Here is a 19,429-nt window from a genome sequence, read left to right on the forward strand (position 1 = left end):
GATCTGTGTAGCTCATGGTTTGGGGCAGAATCAGGCAAGACTGTGCCCTGAATTCCCTGGTTAGATGAAGGTTACCAGTTTTGCTCTGCAGATGGGGCTGTGTTCTCTGACCAAGTGCCACTGTAAGCAGGGCTTTTGGATGGCCTATGCAGCTACCTATGATCTCTGGTGAGGTTTCTTGGTCAGGCAGACTGAATGTTGTTTTCACCACTGTGTGGGGTTGTGAATTAGTTTCCTTGCCAGAGAACAACTGACAAACCAGCTCCAAGCCAGATATTAGTCACTGCTGCTGCTGCTAAGTCACCTCAGTCATGTCTGACTCTGTGAGATCCCATAGATGGCAGCCCACCAGGCTCCCCCATCCCTAGGATTCTCTAGGCAAGAACACTGGAATGGGTTGCCATTTCCTTCTCCAATGCATGAAAGTGAAAAGTCAAAGTGAAGTCGCTCAGTTATGTCTGACTCTTAGCGACCCCATGGACTGCAGCCCACCAGGCTCCTCCATCCATGGGATTTTCCAGGTAAGAGTACTAAGGAAATGCAAATGCAAACCACAAAATAACTTACATCTACTAGAATGGCTAAATTTAACAGACAGAAAATGAGTGGTGATGTGATTCTGGAGAAATGTCAACCATCGGATGTTGTTGTTAGGAATGTAAATATTGCAGCAGCTTTGGGAAATAGTTTCATGGTTTCTCAAACTGACAAAATAGATTTATCATTTGGTGTACTTTTATGAAACTGCTCCATCTGTTCACCAATACACAGTTATTAAGTTTTACTCACATATCTAAAATAATAATTGTATTTGTTATCATATTCCCATTCTCAAATCAGTACTTTGAGGCCACCATCATTTCTCTATTATGCTTTTGCCACAGGGCCTAAACTAAACTCTTTTCCTGAGGATTTTATGAGGAACAAAAATGCCACCAGTTCAGTTCAGTTCAGTCACTCAGTCGTGTCCAACTCTTTGCGACCCCATAAACCACAGCCCACCAGACCTCCCTGTCCATCATCAACTCCCAGAGTTTACCCAAACTCATGTCCATGGAGTCAGTGATGTCATCCAACCATCTCATCCTCTGTCGTCCCCTTCTCCTCCTGCCCCCAATCTTTCCCGGCATCAGGGTCTTTTCAAATGAGTCAACTTTTCGCATGAGGTGGCCAAAGAATTGGAGTTTCAGCTTCAACATTAGTCCCTCCATAGAGCACCCAGGATTGATCTCCTTTAGGATGGACTGGTTGGATCTCCTTGCAGTCCAAGGGACTCTCAAGAGTTTTCTCCAACACCACGTTCAAAAGCATCAAAAATGCCATAGAGAAATCCTAAAAATAAGATGCTTACTCCTTGGAAGAAAGGTTATGACCAACTTAGATAGCATGTTGAAAAGCAGAGACATTACTTTGCCAACAAAGGTCCATCTAGTCAAGGCTATGGTTTTTCCAGTGGTCATGTATGGATGTGAGAGTTGGACTGTGAAGAAGGCTGAGCACTGAAGAATTGATGCTTTTGAACTGTGGTGTTAGAGAAGACTCTTGAGAGTCCCTTGGACTGCAAGGAGAGCCAACCAGTCCATTCTAAAGAAGATCAGTCCTGGGTGTTCTTTGGAAGGAATGATGCTAAAGCTGAAACTCCAATACTTTGGCCACCTCATGCAAAGAGTTGACTCATTGGAAAAGTCTCTGATGCTGGGAGGGATTGGAGGCAGGAGGAAAAGGGGACGACAGATGGTGAGATGGCTGGATGGCATCACCGACTCGATGGACATGAGTTTGAGTGAACTACGGGAGATGGTGATAGACAGGGAGGCCTGGCATGCTGCGATTCATGGGGTTGCAAAGAGTCAGAATTGACTGAGCAACTGAACTGAACTGAACTGAACTGAATAATAAAATATTTAGTGAAAATGTAGAATAATGAGTCTTTTTGCAATAACATTATATCTTAATAGCATAAAAGGAAATTAAGACAATCTTTGCAACATAGGGGTTATAAATTTTTTATCCCCAAATCCTTTAATAATTGTTCATTAGGTCACTAGTGGGGAAATATTTAGATTAGAGGAAAGGCTCTGCATAGTCCATGAGGTCACAAAGAATCGGACATGACTTTCACTTTCACTTTTCTCTTCTCTTGTACGACACAAACTTGACCATCACAGTCCAATTATTTTGTAGAATGTCCCTAAGTGAGGTTTGTTTGATGAGTCCTCATGGTTATATCAGATTACCTGGGAATGCCATGGAAGGAAGGCTCTTTCCCTCCCATGTATCTTTTCAGGTTATTCCTGGTATGAATTTGCCTTATTACTGATCACTGTCACTGATAATTTAACTAAGATAGGGCCTGCCAGAATTTGTCCCAGTTAAGTTATATATTTTCCTTTGGTATTTAGTATTTCGTGGGAGAAACTTTGAAACTATACAGATTTGTTACGTTATCTTTGTTCCATATTTTTTTTTCAGTAGGTAATAAGTAGCCACTATCATCCCTTTAACATTCAATTTGTTCCAGATTAGGCCTGTGGGAGCACCATAATCTGGCTTTGGCATATTTTTGACATGTGCTTGGTATTCTTTGATAATTTCTTTGCTTTTTGGTACAACAGTGTATTCAATGTACTTTCACTAACCTGGCCCTGGAGTTATCCATTTCCTGAAGAAGTTTTGGCTCTTTTTCATACAAATCACTAGAAGCTGAGAATTGCATTAATTTTTTTGGCTTTCAACCACATAACAGTGATGTCCACTATGTAGTTCTTGTCAGTTGTCATCTCATGAATTCACAAGTTTAGTTTCTGTTCCTTTACTTCAAGCTTCATCATGTACTATAGATGTTATTCTAGCACCTTCTAGAAGGTCCTCACATAAGGATGCAGGAATTTTCTTTTTCTTTTTTTCTGGATATACCATATCATGGATTCACTGACACTGAACTCACAACAGCACTATGAATTACACCTGAAAGAAGCTTGTGTACCGCATACACTGTGTCTGTCGTGTACATCCAGCTTCTTGCTCCTAGGAACACTAGACAGCAGTATGTTTGGAGGCATTTTAAACAGCAAATTATCACCAAAAGTACAAGAATGTTTAAATCATGACACAAAATACATCATGAAGAGGACATTTATTTATAGTATTTGAGGTGAAACTTAAAGGAAGAATATTACCTTGTTTGACCCCAGCTGGGACACGTACAATTTCTCATACTCTGAGCATGTCCACACATGACCATAAAAAGCTCTGAATATTAATTTTGGGTAACAAATTGAACTATGTTGTGCTCCTATTCATCTGTGATAGTTTTCATTGTTCTTAAATCAGTTTTGTCTGAAAGCGATGTAGTTAATGATACCCATGTGTAGAGTTGTCACTTGTGTTGTTGGAAGAGGATGTTTGCTATGCCCAGTATGTTTTCTTGGAAAACTCTGTTAGTCTTTGCCCTGCTTTATTTTCTACTTCAAGGCCAAATTTGCCTGTTACTCCAGGTATCTCTTGACTTCCTACTTTTGCATTCCAGTCCCCTATAATGAAAAGGATATCTTTTGGGGTGTTAGTTCTAGAAAGTATTGTAGGTCTTCATAGAACTGTTCATATTCATCATCTTCAGCATTACTGGTTGGGGCATAGATTTTGATAATTATGATATTGAATGGTTTGCCTTGGAAATGAACAGAGATCATTTTGTCATTTTTGAGATTGCATCCAAGAACTGCATTTCAGACTCTTGTTGATTATGATGGCTACTCCATTTCTTCTAAGATAATCTTGTCCACAGTAGTAGATATAGTGGCCATCTGAGTTAAATTCGCCCACTCTAGCCCATTTTAAGTCACTGATTCCTAAAACGTGGATGTTCACTCTTGCCATCTCCTGCTTAACCACTTCCAATTTACCTTGACTCATGGACCTAACATTACAGATTCCTATCCAATATTGTTCTTACAGCATCGGACTTTAATTCCATCACCAGTCACATTCACAAGTGGGCGCTGTTTTTGCCTTGGCTCTGTCTCTTCATTCTTACTGGAGTTATTTCTCCAATCTTCTCCAGTAGCATATTAGGCACCTACCGACCTTGGGAGTTCATCTTTCAGTGTCATATCTTTGTGCATTTTCATACTGTTCTTGGGGTTCTCAAGGCAAGACTACTGAAGTGGTTTGCCATTCCCATCTCCAGTGGGCTACATTTTATCAGAACTCTCCACCAGGACCCATCTGTCTTGGATGGTCCTACATGGCATGGTTCACAGTTTCATTGATTTAGACAAGGCTGTGGTCCATGTGGTCAATTTGATTAGTTTTCTGTGACTGTGGTTTTCATTTGGTCTGCCCTCTGAGAGATAAGGATAAGAGGCTTATGGAAGCTTCCTGATGGGAGAGACTGTATATGGGGGAAACTGGCTCTTGATCTGATGGGTGGGGCCATAATTGGTAAATCTTTAATTGAATTTTCTGTATTGTTTGCAGTCAAGATGGAGAAGATCTATATAGTCAGCAAAAACAAGACCGGGAGCTGATTGTAGCTCAGATCATGACTCCTTATTACAAACTTCAGACTTAAATTGAAGAAAGTAGGTAAAACCACTGGGCCATTCAGGTATGACCTAAATCAAATCCCTTATGACTATACAGTGGAAGTGACAAATAGATTCAAGGGAAGATATGATAGACATAATGCCTGAAGAACTATGGATGGATGTTCGAGACATTGTACAGGAGGTAATGATCAAGATTATCCCCCAGAAAAAGAAAAGCAAAAGGCAAAATGTTTGTCTGAGGAGGCCTTACAAATAGCTGAGAAAAGAAGAGTAGCTAAAAGCAAAGGAGAAAAGGAAAGATATACCCATCTGAATACAGAGTTCCAAAGAATAGCAAAGAGGGATAAGAAAACCTTCCTCAGGAGTCAATCCAAAGAAATAGAGGAAAACAACAGAATGGGAAAGACTAGAGATATCAAGAAAATTAAAGATACCAAGGGAACATTTCATGCAAAGATTGATGCAATAAAGGACAGAAATGGTAGAGACCTAACATAAGTAGAAGATATTAAGAAGAGGTGGCAAGGGTACACAGAACTATACAAAAAAGATCTTCACAACCCACATAATGATGATGGTGTGATCACTCCCCCAGAGCCAGACATCCTGGAATGTGAAGTCAAGTGGGCCTTAGGAAGCATCATTATGAACAAAGCTAGTGGAGGTGATGGAATTCCAGTTGAGCTATCCTAAAAGATGATGTTGTGAAAGTGTTGCACTCATTATGCCAGCAAATTTGGAAAACTCAGCAGTGGCCACATGACTGGAAAAGGTCAGTGTTCATTCCAATCCCAAAGAAAGGAAACGCCAAAAATGCTCAAACTACTGCACAGTTGAACTCATCTCATACACTAGCAAAGTAATGCTCAAAATTCTCCAAGCTAGGCTTCAATGATATGTGAACCATGAACTTCCAAATGTTCAAGCTGTATTTAGAAAAGGCAGAAGAGCCAGAGATCACAATGCCAACATCTGTTGGATCATCAAAACAGTAAGAGAGCTCCAGAAAAACAGCTGCTTTATCGACTGTACCAAAGCCTTTGATTGTGTGGATCACAACAAACTGTGGAAAATTCTTCAAGAGATTGGAATACCAGACCACTTTACCTGCCTCTAAGAAATCTGTATGCAGGTCAAGAAACAACAGTTAGAAATGGACATGGACGCCAGTCCAGGTTCGATGCATGATACTGGATGCTTGGGGCTGGTGCACTGGGATGACCCAGAGGGATGGTATGGGGAGGGATGAAGGAGGTGGGTTCAGGATGGGGAACGCGTGTATACCCGTGGTGGATTCATGTTGATATATGGCAAAACCAATACAATATTGTAAAGTTAAAAAATAAAATTAAATTAGAAAAAAAAAAAAAGAAATGGACATGGAACAACAGACTGATTCCAAATCAGGAAAGGAGTACATCAAGGCTGTATATTGTCACCCTGCTTACTTAACTTATATGTAGAGTTCAGTTAAGTTCAGTTACTCAGTTGTGTCTGACTCTTTGTGACCCCAAGGACTGCAGCACACAAGGCTTCCCTGTCCATCACCAACTTCAGGAGTTTACTCAAACTCATGTCCATTACGTTGGTGATGCCATCCAACCATCTCATTCTCTGTCATCCCCTTCTCCTCTCACTTTTAATTTTTCCCAGCATCAGGGCCTTTTCAAATAAATCAGTTCTTCACATCAGATGGCCAAAATATTGGAGTTTCAGTTTCAACATCAGTTCTTCCAATGAATATTCAAGACTGATTTCTTTTAGGATGGACTGGTTGGATCTCCTTGCAGTTCAAGGGACTCTCAAGAGTTAAATATGCAAAGTATATCATATAAGTTAAACATGAAGAGCACATGATGTGAAATGCCAGGCTAGATGAAGCATAAGCTGGAATTAAGTTTGTCAGGAGAAATATCAATAACCTCAGATATGCAGATAACACCACTCTTATGGCAGAAAGTGAAGAACTAAAGAACATCTTGATGAAAGTGAATGAGGAGAGTGAAAAGTTGGCTTAAAACTCAACATTCAGAAACCTAAGATCATGGCATCCTGTCCCATCACTTCATGGGAAATAGATGGTGATACAATAGAAATAGTGGCAGATTTCATTTTCTTGGGCTCCAAAATCACTGAAGATGATGACGGCAACCATGAAATTTAAAGACACTTGCTTGCTTCTTGGAAGAAAAGCTATGACAAACCTGGGCAACATATTATAAAGCAGAGACGTTACCTTGCCAACAAAGATCCATCTAGTCAAAGCTATGGTTTTCCCAGTATTCATGTATGGATGTGATATTTGGACTGTAAAGAAAGCTGTGTTACAAAGTATTGATGCTTTTGAACTGCGGTGTTGGAGAAGACTCTTGGGTGTCCCTAGGATTGCCAGGAGATCCTACCAGTTAATCCTAAAGGGAATCAGTCCTGAATATTCATTGGAAGGACTAATGCTGAAGCTGAAACTCCAATATTTTGGCCTGCTGATGTGACAACCTGACTCATTGGAAAAGACTCTAATGTTGAGAAAGATTGAAGGTGGGAGGAGAAGGGGACAACAGAGGATGAGATGGTTGGATGGCATCACCTACTCTATGGACATGAGTTTGAGCAAGCTCCGGGAGTTAGTAATGGTCAGTGAACCCTGGAGTGCTGCAGAGGTCACAAAGAGTCGGACACGACTGAGTGACTGAATTGAACAGAGTTTCAGTGTAGGATGATGAAAAAGTTCTGGAGCTAAGTTGTGCTTATGGTTACATAAAAAATGTGATTATTCTAATGACACTGAACTGTATATTGAAAAATAGCTAAAATTATAAGTTTTGTCTTATAGATATTTTACCATCACACACAAAAAAATCTTTATCACATACTTTATTAAACTGAAAACAAGGAAACCCTATGGATTCCAAATCAAAATAATTTCAATTTAGACATTCCAAAATGGAGATTCTAATAGGCTGAATAATGACCCACTAAAGATGTTTAAGGCAGAGGAACCAGAGACCAAACTGCCAACATCCGCTGGATCTTCAAAAAAGCAAGAGAATTCCAGAAAAACATCTATTTCTGCTTTATTGACTATGCCAAAGCCTTTGACTGTGTGGATCACAATAAACTGTGGAAAATTCTGAAAGAGGTGGGAATACCAGACCACCTGACCTGCCTCTTGAGAAATTTGTATGCAGGTCAGGAAGGAACAGTTAGAACTGGACATGGAACAACAGACTGATTCCAAATAGGAAAAGGAGTATGTCAAGGCTGTATATTGTCACCTTGTTTATTTAACTTATATGCAGAGTACATCATGAGAAACACTGGACTGGGAGAAGCACAAGCTGGAATCAAGATTGTTGGGAGAAATATCAATAACCTCAGATATACAGATAAAACCACCCTTAAGGCAGAAAGTGAAGAGGAACTCAAAAGCCTCTTGATGAAGGTGAATGAAGAGAGTGAAAAAGTTGGCTTAAAACTCAACATTCAGAAAACGAAGATCATGGCATCTGGTCCCATCACTTCATGGGAAATAGATGGGGAAACAGTGGAAACAGTGTCAGACTTTATTTTGGGGGCTCCAAAATCACTGCAGATGGTGACTGCAGCCATGATGCAGTCATTATTATTTATTATTATTAAAAGACACTTACTCTTTGGAAGAAAAGTTATGACCAACCTAGATAGCATATTCAAGAGCAGAGACATTACTTTGCCAACAAAGGTCCATCTAGCCAAGGCTATGGTTTTTCCAGTGGTCATGTATGGACGCGAGAGTTGGACTGTGAAGAAAGCTGAGCGCCGAAGAATTGATGCTTTTGAACTGTGGTGTTGGAGAAGACTCTTGAGAGTCCCTTGGACTGCAAGGAGATCCAACCAGTCCATTTGAAGGAGATCGTCCCTGGGATTTCTTTGGAAGGAATGATGCTAAAGTTGAAACTCCAGTACCTTGGCCACCTTATGCAAAGAATTGACTCACTGGAAAAGACTCGGATGCTGGGAGGGATTGGGGGCAGGAGGAGAAGGGGATGACAGAGGATGAGATGGCTGGATGGCATCGCTGACTCAATGGATGTGAGTCTTAGTGAACTCCAGGAGTTGGTGATGGACAGGGAGGCCTGGCATGCTGCCATTCATGGGGTCACAAAGAGTCGGACACAACTGAGCAACTGAACTGAACTGAAAGATTTTTATGTCCTAATCTCTAGAACCTGTGAATACATCAGTTTACATATTGAAAGGGAATTTGCAAATGTGATTAAGTTAAGCATCTTAACATATAGAGAAGTTTATGCATTATCCAGATGAGATTAATAGTGAAACTTTTGAAGGTCAAAATCAGAGAAGGTAATGAGTCAACAGAAGCAGAATCATATTGGGAATACAATCTAAGGAATGTAGACAGTCTCTGAAAGCTGAAAATAGGCAAAGAAACAGATTCCTACTTAGACTCTTTAGCAGAACAGATACCTGGTAACCTATTTTAAACTTCTAACTTCCAAATCAGTAAGGTAATAAATCTATGCTTCAGCCCAACAGATTTGCAGTAGTTTGTTACAGTGATCCTAGAAAACTAATACAGAAATATATTACAATCAGTTGAAGAAGCAGTTGCTGTTTTCAAAACAGGGCAAGATTAATCCTGTAGAAATTATTATATTGATGACCTATGGAGAAATAAATGGCAACCCACTCTAGTATTCTTGTCTGGAGAATTCCACAGACAAAGGAGCCTGGCAGGCTACAGTCCATGGGGTTGCAAGAGTCGGACACAACTTAGCAACTAAACCACCACCACTTTGAATTTGATGACTTAAATCCTGGTAGCAGTCTGTTTGTGGGTGTAATATCAACATAGGACCATCAGTGAAGTGGGCATTTTCAGAGATCTTGGTAACTGGATTTTAAAGCACTGGAAACATAGACATGAATCAGAAATGTCTTCTAGAGGAAACGGCTAGAGGTTGCAGAAGGATGAAAGAAACATGTAGAATATTTTTGCATAATGTTAAAGATGCAATTTGAAAAAAATAAATAATTCAAATAATATATTCAATGTTGTTATATAATGGGACTAGAAATCCTTATGGACTCATGGTGCTATGATTTTACTGACTCAAATTCTCTCTGCAATGGGATGATATTTAGGGTTTGCTTGGCAGATGATGAAAGCATTATTTAGCATAGTCCTTATCTAGAATGGAAAAAAATAATACATTCATTGAAAAGCAGTTAGCCAATTATTTGTCTATGTAGATAAAAATTGCAACCATGTATTCCACTGCTCATATGAATTGAAAGATAATTCCATATGTGTCAAAATGCAGACTATTCTGGATAAGCCCATACCAACTTAGTGCAAATATAAAGCTCATTTTCTTCCTAGAAATACAGAAAAACATGGAAAGAAATATGTAACATTGCCAGTAGATTTATTCAGAATTCATTTATTCATTTGTTTTTTAAATAAAACTTGTATTGACAGTACCCGCTGACTCATGGCTAACTGTAGTATTGAGGATGATGTGTGGCAGAACCAATACAATATTGTAAAGTAAAAAAAAAAAAAAAAGGAGAAAACTCAATCTCTTAAAAAATAAAATAAAATATAAGATAATCACTAAAAATGATGAATTCATCAAATCACCATGATGTACATTTTAAATATCTTAAAATGCAATGCCATACAGAAATCCTAATGGTAGCTAGCTGGAAGCATCTTTTCAGCACAGGGAACTCAGCTCAGTGACCTACAATGACCTGGAGGGGTGAGACAGAGGCTTAAGATGGAGGGATATATGTATACTTATAACTGATTCATGTTGTTGAATAGCACAAACCAACACAACATTGAAAAGCAGTTATCTTCCAATAAAATTTTTAAATAATTTTTTTTTAATTTCAAAAATAAAACCACTTACTAACTTTCATAAAGAAAGCTGAGTGCTGAAGAATTAATGCTTTTGAACTGTGGTGTTGGAGAAGACTCTTGAGAGTCCCTTGGACTGCAAGGAGATCCAACCAGTCCATCCTAAAGGAAATCAGTCCTGAATATTCATTGGAAGGACTGATGTTGAAGCTGAAACGCCAATACTTTGGCCACATGATGTGAAGAGCTGACTCATTTGAAAAGACCCTGATGCTAGCAAAGATTCAAGACAGGAGGAGAAGGCAATGACAGAGGACAAGATGGTTGGATGACATCACCGACTCAATGGACATGAGTTTGAGTAAACTCCAGGAGTTGGTGATGGACAGGGAAGCCTGGCATGCTGCAGTCCATGGGGCCACAAAGAGTCAGACACAACTAAGTGACTGAACTGAACTGAACCAGCTTTCAAAAAAATATTTAGTAAAAATGTAGAATGAAGTGTATTCATGCAATAATGTCATCTTAAGAGCATAGAGATAGATTAAGAAGACAATCTTTGCAATAGAGAAATTATCAATTTTCTTGTCAAAATTCCTTCAATAGACTTCCATAAGGTCACTAATGGGGAAAAATAACTAGATAAAAGGGAAGGTTCTGCATCAGTTTCAGATGATATTTACATCACCACTAGAAATGAGGGAAACCCAGTTTTACTGCATCATATGTTTTGACATGCTGCTGCTGCTAAGTCACTTCAGCTGTGTCCGACTCTGTGTGACCCTATAGATGGCAGCCCACCAGGCTCCACTGTCCCTGGGATTCTCCAGACAAGAGCACTGGAGTGGGCTGCCATTTCCTTCTCCAAAGCATGAAAGTGAAAGTGAAGTCATTCAGTCGTGTCCGTGTCCGACTCTTAGCGACCCCGTGGACTGCAACCCACCAGGCACCTCTGTCCATGGGATTTTCCAGGCAAGAGTATTGCAGTGGGTTGCCATTGTCTTCTCTGGTTTTGACATGAACATTACATAAAAGTCTAAACCATAGATGTATTTTCAAAATTTTAGTTAATTATAAATAGGTCTAGATGATTAACATATTGATGAATTTGGGGTAACACAATTTTTATATGATAATCATGCTTAAAGAATATGTCCATAAAATGTAGAGACATTCATTGTCATGTTTATAAGAACTATGATTACTCTACAGCAAATTTCAGAAGACTGTCATGGAATGTAGATTAGAAAAACTCAATTCTCACTTTTATGATTAGCAAGACATGTAAGTTCTTTATATTCAAGCCCTCATATAAGAACAAAAAGTTATAGAAAATAATACTCAAAGTGTAAATGGTTGCACAAATAGGAACTAGCATATTGTGTTGTCAGTATAGTATTCTTACTGATAAAAACAAAGAGTTGTACTACATTTTCAGAGAAAACCACTTCTTCATCCTGCTTCGAATCTGTTGGGTCTTTACACTATAGATTATTGGATTCATCATGGGAGGAAAGAGAATATAGATGTTGCCCATAAGGACATGAACCAAAGGTGAGAGATGCTTTCCAAAGCGGTGTACCATAGTGAGACCAATGATGGGAATGTAGAAAACCAGAACTGCACAGAGGTGGGAGACACAGGTCTCCAGAGCCTTGAGCCTCTCTTTTCGAGATGCAATTGCCAGCACTGTATGCAAGATAAAAACATAGGAGATGAGAATAAGGACAGCATCCAACAACAAGGTACAAATGACCAGAGCCAGGGCATAGAAGCTATTGAAGCGAATGTCAGAGCAGGCCAGCCGGAGTAGATCCTGGTGCAGGCAGAAGGAATGAGAGAGAATGTGGGGTCTGCAGTAAGGAAAGAACTTCAAACGGATGATGACAGGAAGAATAGACAAAGAGCTTCTTGTCAAAATGGTCACCATGAAGTAAATGATCCTGCTATTAGTCAGAATGGATGTATATCTCAGAGGATTGCAAATTGCTATAAAGCGATCAAAAGCCATGGCAAGAAGGACTCCAGACTCCATGAAAGATAGTCCATGAACAAAATGAGTCTGCGAAACACAGGCATCTAGACCAATCTCCTGGCTGAGCCCCCACATAGTCCCCAGGACAGTGTATACTGTGGACAACCCCATGAACAGGTCAGTGAGGGCCAGCATGGCCAGGAAGTAGAACACGGGCTCATGCAGGCTCAGCTCAGTATGAACCACATGCAGCACCAGGCAGTTTCCCAGGAAAACCACAGCATAGATCAAAGAAAAAGGAACTGAAAACCAGGGATAGTATTGTTCTAGGTCAGGGAACCCCGTGAGAATGAATATCGAAGAGTTGATATTGGAAGCAGAAGAAGCAGACATGAATATGTGAAAAATAATTTCCAAGTTAAAATAAATATTTATTCACATTTTTGTTTAAACTGTCTGCTGCCTATAAGAATAGTCAGATATAACACAGCCTCTTGGATTATCACCCAGGGAAAGCTGATTGTAGAATCCCAGGGAGTGTCAACTCTGTATTAGAAGTTACAGCACAAGATGACTTCATAGGGAACCTCCTTGGTATTAGTCTCAGAAGTTAGAGAAGATAATCAAGATCCTGATGATTTTAGGCAGAGTGAGTCATAAACTTCATTCCCTTTCAGTCTCTGAGAGACTAGCAGCATACAAGCCAGATGACAGTGACTGCAGTTAGTGAGAGCACAGTGCTGTCTGTTCTGCTGCTCCTGAGAAGCCTCTGCACACTCTCTCCATCCCAAGTCCTTGAGCCCAGGCAGTCAGAGTGTTCACATTTATGAGGAAGGAAAGTAGAGGACTGATTGTGTGAGTTCAGTGAACCCATGCTCCTGGGACACCTGTGTCCTCTTGGGTAAATGATGCAAGTGAGAGATTCTGTGTGGTCACTTAGAAACTAGTAGTTCCCTGGAAATGTGAGGAATAGACGAATAACTGAATTTTCCCAGGAGTCCACAACTCTTTTTTAATCTTCAGTTCAGTTCAGTCGCTCAGTCGTGTCTTACTCTTTGCGACCCCATGAATCACAGCACGCCAGGCCTCCCTGTCCATCACCAACTCCCGGAATTCACTCAAACTCATGTCTATCGAGTCGGTGATGCCATCCAGCCATCTCATCCTCTGTCATTCCCTTCTCCTCCTGCCCCCAATCCCTCAGAGTATCAGAGTCTTTTCCAATGAGTCAACTCTTCCCATGAGGTGGCCAAAGTACTGGAGTTTCAGCTTTAGCATCATTCCTTCCAAAGAACACCCAGGGCTGATCTCCTTTAGAATGGACTGGTTGGATCTCCTTGCAGTCCAAGGGACTCTCAAGAGTCTTCTCCAACACCACAGTTCAAAAGCATCAATTCTTCGGTGCTCAGCTTTCTTCACAGTCCAACTCTCACATTCATACATGACCACTGGAAAAACCATAGCCTTGACTGGACGGACCTTTGTTGGCAAAGTAATGTCTCTGCTTTAGAGGAACATAATTGCATGGACTGAAAATTCAACACTTACTCAAAAGAAGAAGGCAAAACATGAGCATTCAATAGGAAAATAGAATATCAGCATTCTGAAGCCTTTTTCTTGATTTGTTTTCACGTCGAAATAAGAAATATGTTTTAGTAAGTCTTATTTATTGTTTTATTTTTTACTTATTCATTATTTATTGCTTACTTATTATTTATTGCTTTATTCTTAAAGAGATGGGAATACCAGACCATCTTACCTGCCTCTTGAGAAATCTGTGTGCAGGTCAGGAAGCAGTAGTTAGAACTGGACATGGGACAACAGACTAGTTCCAAATCAGGAAAGAACTATGTCAAAGCTGAATATTGTCAACCTGCTTATTTAACCTACATGCAGAGTTCAATTCAGTTCAGTCGTTCAGTCGTATCTGACACTTTGTGACCCCATGAATTGCAGCACGCCAGGCCTCCCTGTCCATCACCAACTCCCAAAGTTCACTCAAACTCATGTCCATTGAGTTGGTGATGCCATCCAGCCATCTCATCCTCTGTCATCCCCTTCTCCTCCTGCCCCCAGTCCCTCCCAGCATCAGTCTTTTCCAATGAGTCAACTCTTCCCATGAGGTGGACAAAGTAATAGAGTACATCATGCAAAATGCAGGGCTGGATGAAGCACAAGTCAAGATTGCCAGGAGAAACAGCAATAACCTCAGATATGCAGATGACACCACCCTTATGGCAGAAAGCAAGGAAGAACTAAAGAGCCTCTTGATGAAAGTGAAAGAAGAGAGTGAAAAACCTGTCTTAAAACTCAACATTCAGAAAACTAAGATCATGGCATCCAGTCACATCATTTCTTGGCAAATAGGTTGGGAAACAATGAAAACAGTGAGAGACATTATTTTCTTAGGCTCCAAAATCACTGCAGATGGTGACTGCAGCCATGAAATTAAAAGACGCTTGCTCACTGGAAGAAAAGCTATGACCAACCTAGACAGCATATTAAAAAGCAGAGACAATACTTTGCTAACAAAGGTCCATCTAGTCAAAGCTATGGTTTTTCAAGTAGTCACGTATGGATGTGTGAGTGGGACTATAAAGAAGGATGAGCACCAAAGAATTGATGCTTTTGAACTGTGGTGTTAGAGAAGACTTTTGAGAGTCCCTTGGACTGCACAGAGATCCAACCAGTCAATCCTAAAGGAAATCTGTCCTGAGTATTCACTGGAAAGACTGATGCTGAAGCTGATGCTCTAATAATTTGGCCACCTGATGCAAAGAACTGACTCAATGGAAAAGACCCTGATGTTGGGAAAGATTGAAGGCAGGAGTAGAAAGGGACACAGAGGATTCTCGAGATGGTTGAATGGCATCACCAACTCAATGGACATACGTTTGAATAAGCTCCAGGAGTTGGTGATGTACAGGGAAGCCTGGTGTGCTGCAGTTAATGAGGTTGCAAAGAGTTTGACATGATTGAGCAAGTGAACTGATTTATTGTTTTTCTCTAAATTTCTTTATTTTTTTTGGCTGATCTTTCTTCTGAACTATAGCTAAATATGTCTCCTTTTTGACAGGCATAATAAAGAGAACCATATAATAAAATTTTTTGAAAATATGCTATAATAATGACACACATTTGGGCTTCACAGGTAGCACTAGTGGTAAGAACACACCTGCAATCCAAGGGACATGGATTTGATCCCTGCGTGGAGAAGACCCCCTGGAGTATGAAATGGCAACCTGCTTTGGTTTTCTTGCCTGGAATATTCCTTAAAAAGAGGAGCCTGGCAGGTTACAGTTCATGGTGTTGCAAAAATCAGATAAGACTGAGCACATACACATATTGCTAAAACATTCAATTAGGGTTAATTATACTTAGTTCATCATGCACTTATCTATGAAATACTTAATTTATTTTCTCATCTTCATACGTGTAAATTATTGTCAAGTGCTGAATATGAAATTTTAGATAACTTTTATTCAATTTGTTCCTCTGAGACAATTCAGTAAATTTTTTCTTGATTAAAACTTTCAAATATAGCACACAAAACAGTTTTACTGATTCATTTAGAGTAAGTTTCTTATCTGATGTCTCATGATCCTCATATTCCTTAGTATGTGTTTTCTACAAATAATGACAATCTCCTACATGACAATAATACAACCATCAAATCATGAAATTAACACAGACACATTACTACCATTGAATTTGTAGAACCCAATGTAACTTTCTCCAATTGTACCTTTAATGTAAATTATATTAAAAAAATTCTGGTTCAGAATTATTTGTGTTAGTATTAATAGTTCTGTTATTTTAGTCTCTTCTCTGATACTTCCTCAAACTTGTCTTGTTTTATATGACACAACTTGAACATCACACGTCATGTAATTTGTAGAATGTCCCTCAATGGGGTTTGTTTGATGAATCCTCATGGTTAGATTCCAATTATGCAGGAATGCCATGATTGTCAGTCTCTTTTCTTCCCATGCATCTGTTTCAGGTTATGCCTGAATTTGCCCCATTGTGGATGATTATCTTGTTAGGTGAGGTTAGCCAGGGTTTGTCTCTATAAAGTTGCATATTTTCTTTTGTCATTTAATAAGTATTTGGGGGGAGAGAATATTCACTATCATTATTTTTATTGTTCAATTTAATGTTGATTTTATTTTTTTAAAGTATATTTTCTTATTTATTATGTTTTTTATTGAAGTATAGTTGCTGTACAATATTAAATGAGTTACTGGTGTAATGTTGATTTTATAATGTTCCAAATTTGGCCAGTGGGGGCACCATAATCTGGCTTTGGGATGTTTTTGACTTGTGTTCATTATTCTTGGAGCACTTCTTTGGTTTTTGGTACAACAGTGTATTCAATGTACTTTCACTAACCTGGCCCTGGAATCATCTATTTTCCCAAGAAGTTATGGCTCTTTTTCATACAGATCACTATTCAGAAGCTGAGATTTGCCTTCTAGACAGGTCATTTCTATTGGATAAACAATGTTCCTATTGGTTCTTTCAGGGGCATTAGCTAGGTATTAAATCTACCTACTTATACTGAAAACCTTGAGTCCACCTTTATACAGCTAATTCTCATTATTCATGGTAGTTGTGTTCTATAAAGTTGCCACATACACTGAACTGGTGGCCACAGAAATATTGTTTCTGGGGGAAATACAAGGGTAGGTTTCTACAAGTCTTGATCACAGCATCTTTGTATTTCTTTGCTTTTGACAGCTTTGTGCATATAATAGCATAACAGAACTACTGTTATGTTATATAGATTCACTTGCCCATGACTCTATAAGACAAGCCAGTCTCACAAGCACTGAAAACTAGTTCACGCACAAATCTCTTTATTTTAAAAATATCTTCCTGACTCCTGAGGGATCACGTGTCAGAGCCCTGTGTCTGACACGATGACCAGCACCTCGGCCCCAAGCTTACTTTCAACATTCAGAGGCCTAGTGGCCTCCTCTCCATGCTACCCCGGGTCACAATGTGAGTGAAAACATTTCAAGCCCAGCAGTCATGGGACTTAAAGTACACTGGAGCAAGAGGCCAGTGCATGTTGGCAGTTCCAGGGAGAGCTCTGGGGAGTGGCCTGTAAAGGATGCCAAGAAGCTCTTTGAGGTCAAGGATTCCACCAGAGTTCTACACTGTGCTTTACTAAGATAAGCACTGGGTTTTCTATGAAACTGGATAAGATTCAAATCCCATATCTGTCTTCTATGAGTCTGTGACCTGAGGAACTACCTGCATCATACATCAATAAGCTCAAGCCCTGAACCACTGGAGTGGGAACACTGACTCAAAGACCCTAGACTACCAGAGAACTAATGTTAAGGAGTATCAAATAGCAAGAACTCACAGAAAGGAAACCATTTGAATACAAGACCTGGCATCACCCAACCACCAGTAGCACCCTGTGCAGGAGGCCTCATTTAAACAACAAAAAAGGCAAAAATACAAACCCAAGTATCAGCAGACAGGATTACCACCTCACTCAGCCTTGCCCATCAGAGGAAAAACAAACAAAAATTCAGCACAAGTCTCACCCTATATGAAGCTTACACAAATGACTGGACCAACTTTAGGAGGGCAGAAACCAAAGGAAGAAAGGATTCAACCTTCTTCAAAGAAAGAATTCAACCTGAAGCCTGGGAAAAGAAGACCTCAAACACAAGAAGTTAAAAAAAAAAAAAATAGTGACAAGGAAGAGAAATACTACACAAATGAAGGAACAAACTACAAACACAGAAGTTCAAATAAATGAAGAAGAAAGAGGCAACCTACCTGAATAAGAATTCAGAATAATGATAGTAAAGATGATCATAAACCTTGAAAACAAAATGGAGAAAATGCAAGAATCAATTAACAAAAAACTAGAAGAATTAAAAACTAAACATACAGAGACAAACAACACAATTACTGAAATTAAAAATACTCTAGAAGGAATCAATAGCAAAATATTTGAAGCAGAAGAACAAATCAGTGAGCTGGAAGATAAAATGGTAGAAATAATTTCTAAAGAGCAGAATAAAGTAAAAAGAATGAAAAGAACTGAGGACAGTTTCGGACCTGTGGGACAATATCAAATGCACCAACATTCTCATTATAGGGATCCCAGAAGAGGAAGAGAGAAAGAAAGGGTATGGGAAAATTTTTGAAGCGATTATCGTTGAAAATTTCCCCAACATGGAAAAGGAAATAGCCAATCAAGTCCAAGAGGCACAAAGAGTCCCATATACAGGATAAATCCAAGGAGAAACACACCAACACACACACTAATCAAACTAACAAAGACCAAACAGAAAGAAAGAATATTAAAAGTAGCTAGGGAGAAGCAACAAGTAAAACATAAGGGGAATTCCACATGCTTAACAGCTGATCTTACAACAGAAACTCTGCAGGCCAGAAGGGAATTGCAGGATATATTTTAAGAACTGAAAGGGGAAAATCTACAACCAAGATTACTGTTCCCAGGAAGGATCTCATTCAAAATTGATGGAGAAATAAAAAATATTTTAGATAAGCAAAAGTTAAGAAAATTCAGTACCACCAAACCAGCTTTACAACAAATGTTAAAGAGACTTATATAGTCAAGAAATACAAGAGAAGAAAAAAAAAAGATCTACAAAATCAACCCCAATTAATTAAGACAATGGCAACAGGGACATATATATCAATAATTACTTTAAACATAAATGGATTAAATGTTCCAACCAAAAGACACAGACTGGCTAAATAGATATAAAAACAAAACCCTGATATATGCTGTATACCAGAAACCCATTTCAGGCCTAGAAACACATATAGATGGAAAGTGAGAGGATGAAAAAATATATTCCATGCAAATGGGAAGCAAAAGAAAGCTGGAGTAGTAATCTTCATAACAGACAAAATAGAACTTAAAATAAAGAACATTACAAGAGATAAGGAAGGACACTACATAATGACCAAGGGATCAATCCAAGAGGAAGGCACAGAAATTGGAAATATCTAATTTATCCAACAAAGGAGCACGTCAATACA

At 39.2% G+C, this 19,429-nt stretch overlaps 1 protein-coding gene across 1 annotated transcript; it reads right to left on the bottom strand.

The window, feature by feature from the left end:
* Positions 1–6,984: 6,984 nt before the first annotated feature.
* LOC147358078 (olfactory receptor 51V1-like) lies at positions 6,985–16,526 on the bottom strand. Its single transcript, XM_086338446.1, has one exon. The coding sequence runs from the start codon at positions 12,782–12,784 to the stop codon at positions 11,843–11,845; it is 942 nt and encodes a 313-aa protein (XP_086194572.1). The 5' UTR covers positions 12,785–16,526; the 3' UTR covers positions 6,985–11,842.
* Positions 16,527–19,429: the final 2,903 nt, after the last annotated feature.

Source organism: Bos grunniens, chromosome 15 (genome assembly GCF_055505025.1).
Source record: "Bos grunniens cultivar Pamir isolate PY7600 chromosome 15, Bosgru_T2T1.0, whole genome shotgun sequence".
NCBI lineage: Eukaryota > Metazoa > Chordata > Mammalia > Artiodactyla > Bovidae > Bos > Bos grunniens.

Bases quoted from the DNA above. Each gene is read 5' to 3' on its own strand.
- LOC147358078 (XM_086338446.1), bottom strand. From the start codon at position 12,784: ATGTCTGCTTCTTCTGCTTCCAATATCAACTCTTCGATATTCATTCTC.